Here is a 4424-nt window from a genome sequence, read left to right as displayed (position 1 = left end):
TGGGGTAACAAATGTAACATGAGAACCCGCACTTGGTGACACTGAAATGACCAGGAAAAAAAAAAAAGAAAAAAGAAAAAACACAGATGAGCTACATTTGTACCGTTCTTCACTGCCGAGCTAGGAAGATGACCTAGTGAAGATACACTGTTAAGAAACCGTAGAAGCCATGATTTTTTTTTAAATGTAGCAAATAGGGGCTGTGTCAAAGTCACACTGCCTTTCAAAAAATAAAATAAAAAAAGAACAGCATTTTGGAAACATTTATCAAACTACACTGCAATTCTTCAAGTCAAATCAAAATTCACGCCTTTTTACATAAAGGATTTGTTTTCAAATCATAATGTTTTCTTATGTGCTACATATGGAGAGAAATATAATATAATATAATATATATATATTTACACACAGGTAGTAAAAAAAATGAGCAAAAAAGGAAATCAAACCTAATTGCACACTGCTACATTGACTGCTTTTAGAGGCAGTAACTTTAATTGAGTGCCACAACTTTAGTGTTTCTATTCAGTGCTTCAACAGCGTCCCCCCCGTCTTCAGGAGAGTTGATATGTTTCTGTTGCTGTGTAGTTCCTCTTCCAAATCGGCCAACACTGAGGTTTCCCACGTAAAAGGGGAAATACATCTTCGGCTCTGTGAGACAAATCAGATGAGAAAAAAAAAAGGTTGTAAGATTGAGATAAACTTGTGACATTGAGCATTTTCATCATATGGCGAACTCCAGTTTGCGAAGCAGACAGAATGGACAGAAGAGTTGCACAAACAGTTTTTACATAACAAAACATGGAATAGGGATGCTCCTCTCCAATACATTTGGCCAGAAGGAAAGCTGGGCTAACTCAAGAGAAGCAAGACAGCATCCAGTAATATAGTGGCAGATAAAAAGGCGGGTGCACAGCAATTTTTTCCAGTATGAAGTGTTATTTCTGTGACAATTATTAGGAGTTGACTGGAGAGGTGTTTGTCCACTCATAGGCTGTTCAAAACTATCTGAATGTGTTAAATTAACTGATGGGTGTGGACTTACATAAACACTGGCATAGTGGTGATTTTTTTTAACATTCAGTTTCATTAACACTGACAATTTTGTTGTGCAACTATGACCACAAGTAGGTGATCATCATAAGAGCAAAACAGCAACAAATATAAACAAAAATGAATTATAGTTTTCAGAGAAGCATAAAATCATTCATGTTTTCACCTTTAAAAAGACACTATATTTGTGTATATCTTAAATCAGCTTGATGCACATACAGTGAATACATGATAAAGATTTATGTCAGCCCTAAAAATATGTTTTAAACCTATTCTGTAAATAAAAAAAGTGGCTAAAGGCGAGTTTGCCCTCCACTAAAGCCCTGTCAGTCTATGATAATACGCGTTTCCAGGCTTATTTACGCTGTCCAATGCCAACAAACACACTTCATCTCAGAACCTAACGCTCTCTCATTTACATTTGAAGTGTTCAAACCGTGGTGCTCTCGGCCAGCAGAGCCAGATGTGCCTCCAGGTTATTGTGTGTGTGTGTGTGTGTGTGTGTGCAGTGTGCAGCAGAGACCAGCCCCTTCTCTGCTCCGCGCGGAGGGCAGTGGCTGCTGACGTGTTACTACACTGTTGTTCACAGGACTTGTTTACAGTTTCCTCGGAAACTCAACCTCGCTGTGGCCGCGGTTGTAGTAAAGGTGTAAATGTGTAGTAAATGTGCGGCATGCTTTACTTTTAACCCTTCCTGGCACCGTGCGCAGGGCGTCGAAACGTGTATCGTGCAGCACAGCGCACTTTGAAAAGCTTTGGTGAACGCCAGCGCTGCTTCGACTACGTCTGCTCCTGCTACTACTAGTATGTAAATGCAGCAGCCTGACAGCGCCTTTGACGTGTCCGCACAAAAACAAAGTTCCTTGCTTATCAAAGCCGTGCAAATGTTTGAAATTCCCATTGGAAACCGCTTTGCCGTATTTTATCTGATTTGCGCAGGGATTACATAAGGGCTATCGTCAGGTGGAGCTGAAATTATCTTCTACATATATGGGGAAAACAAGGTCTTTTGTTAGATCTGTCGTGCAAAATGTCAATACACGCTGCGGCTGACTTTCAACGCAACAGCTGGAAGGGGAAGAAGTCGAGCAAACTGGGGCATTTAACTCCCGACGAACACGACGTTGATAAACAATGTACCACGTTATATACCACGTTAAGTTGTTATACACCAAGCAGAAACCCTGTAATATGTCATAAAAGCAAATTTCTTACCTTTCTCATCCTCACGTTTGTCTCTTGGGACTGGGCTTTCTGGGTGTGTGTTCTGCAGAGTGGGTCAGGTTTGGGCAACTAATTTCATCTGAGCTGGTGTGCGACCTCTTATTCTGGGCCGAAGGGTCTGCAAAAAGGAAAGTTCACCGTAAGTCAAAACTACTCCGAGATAAAGATAGATAAGGATACCCTATCAAACTGGGGCGTTCTTACGATACTACGTCTATTTTCATTGTTTGTCGACGTGTTAAGTTGCATATTTTAATAAACTTCCAGTTTTACAGCTATGCAAAAATAAATTTCTGTGCATCGCAGCCTGGCGAGTGGAGACAGAAGAGAAATGCCACCAGTGTAGCCAATATGTTGCGATATGCGCACGGCTTGCTACAAGTTGCAATTGCACAGAAATGTATCCATTTGGGTGAAACTAGTGCCACTAATTTCAGGTGGTATAGTACCGTGGCATGCAGGTCTTTTCCTCGGCCCGGTGCACTGCTCCTTGCACTCCATTTGACTATCAGACCTCTCGGTGTCTTCGCTAGGAGCCACCACAACACAATTATGATTCCCATTTAGATCCACACTGTTATTCCCAGAGGAGCAGACGCCCTTCTCCCTCCGCTGCCTGGTGTAGAAATTCGGGACGTCTCTGCAATCCACTATTTGCCACTCCAGTCTCCCGTTCGCCAGCGGCGTGTGATTGGCGAAGTCGAAGCCCCACTTGGCGGAGGCAGCCTCTTCCATCTCCCGCAAATGTCCCTTTAAATCCCTCTTTAACTCTTCGTGATCCACCGAGCCGAAGAGGCTTCTGCAGGCTGACGGTTTCGGGTGATCAGACACCCGGGCGTCCGTCCGCTCCAACGTCGGGCTCCCGTTTGAAAGACGAACATTTGACATCTTTCCCCAAAAGAAATAATAATAAAAAAAAAAAAATTCAGAGAGCGTCCAATTTTCAAAACAACACACCACTCAAAAACAACGGGTATCTCCTCGTCGCTCACCGAGATCCAAAACAAGCGTAAAACGATTTATGCCATGCATAGGTCTAGGTAGAAACTAACTGCCAGGATTTTTTTGTCGCAAAAGTAGTCTCCACGGATCATCAAAACAAAGTGCAGAGTAACTGAAGCCACTCTGTCAATTTCGTCCCGTAGTGAGAGAGAGGGGGAAGAAATTGCAGACAAACCTTTTCAGTACCCAATATGGCGATTGAGAGATGTACTTGGGATTGAGAGGGGAGGTTGACTGGGGGGAGGAAAAATGATTGACATAGAGAGCTATTTAAACACGAAGAAGGCCGCTCATTGGTTGAGCAGCTTAGACCCGCCCACTTCTCTTAAGGTGGCCTGGCTGATCGCAGCAGACTTGCAACGTCCAGGACGTCTGCAAGTTTAAATGTAAGACTTTTTATTCAAAATCCTTTTTAATACCAGTTAAAATAAAAATATATATGCGAGACTCATCTGGCAACTGAAATAAACATGAAAATGAAAACAACAGTAGACAAGACGTGCCTGCAGGTCCTGAAAAAGTTTTAACTCAAGGCCTTGAAAAAGTTTTGAATGCAGTTTGATAAAGTATTGTGTCTTAAATTCAGTTTTAAATATATTCAAAATGTTGCATTTTTGATTATCTGTTTTCCAGGTGGAAATTAGCCCAGTTGAGTACAGATGAGTTCATTTGGACATTTATTTCAGTTGCCAAATTGGTCTTATATTTCATTATAACTGATTAAAACAATCTTAAATTGAACTTGATGAAACTTGCAGACATACTGTAATATCCACAAGAATGTAGGTCTGCTTAATTTCTCACCAAAAAAACAACACCAAAATCCTAACAGTTTTAATCCTTTAAACCTTATTTTGAGATTTACAATGCTTAATTTATTAACATGAGGCAACTTGACTAAAAGACTTCAAGTTAGGGAAATAAGTGCATCTACACCCTAATGTGTTTTTTCTTTGCTTTGAATCAAGGACTATTTTTAAAAAAAGATACACCTACAAAAATCACATGGCTACTAAGCGAATCTATGACCAAAGAAATGTGAATAAATATGTTCTTCATGACTTGCTCTCCTGAGCTTGACATTAAAAATGTATCTAACTTGTTAACAGGTTACAGTTTGTTTTTTTACAGTCTGTAAAAAAGACAGA

General features: G+C 40.8%; 1 protein-coding gene across 1 annotated transcript; it reads right to left on the bottom strand.

Annotated features, from left to right (window-relative positions):
• Positions 1 to 450: 450 nt before the first annotated feature.
• On the bottom strand, positions 451 to 3506 carry cdkn1bb (cyclin dependent kinase inhibitor 1Bb). The gene is made up of 3 exons (XM_071922733.2): positions 2724 to 3506; positions 2266 to 2392; positions 451 to 648 (listed from the first exon to the last, which is right to left on the bottom strand). Exons 1-2 carry the CDS (start codon positions 3160 to 3162, stop codon positions 2277 to 2279), a joined length of 555 nt encoding a protein of 184 aa, XP_071778834.1. The 5' UTR covers positions 3163 to 3506; the 3' UTR covers positions 451 to 648; positions 2266 to 2276.
• Positions 3507 to 4424: the final 918 nt, after the last annotated feature.

Source organism: Centroberyx gerrardi, chromosome 4 (genome assembly GCF_048128805.1).
Source record: "Centroberyx gerrardi isolate f3 chromosome 4, fCenGer3.hap1.cur.20231027, whole genome shotgun sequence".
Lineage (NCBI taxonomy): Eukaryota > Metazoa > Chordata > Actinopteri > Beryciformes > Berycidae > Centroberyx > Centroberyx gerrardi.
Note: the sequence above shows the minus strand (reverse complement) of the source record. Positions and strands in the feature narration are given on the sequence as shown.

What these genes read in the sequence shown, in the direction of transcription:
- cdkn1bb (XM_071922733.2), bottom strand. Translation starts at nt 3,162, where the DNA reads ATGTCAAATGTTCGTCTTTCAAACGGGAGCCCGACGTTGGAGCGGACG. An exon ending in GAAAAGACCTGCATGCCACG is followed by an intron (nt 2,393 to 2,723) that starts GTACTATACCAC and finishes TCCTTTTTGCAG; the next exon opens with ACCCTTCGGCCCAGAATAAG.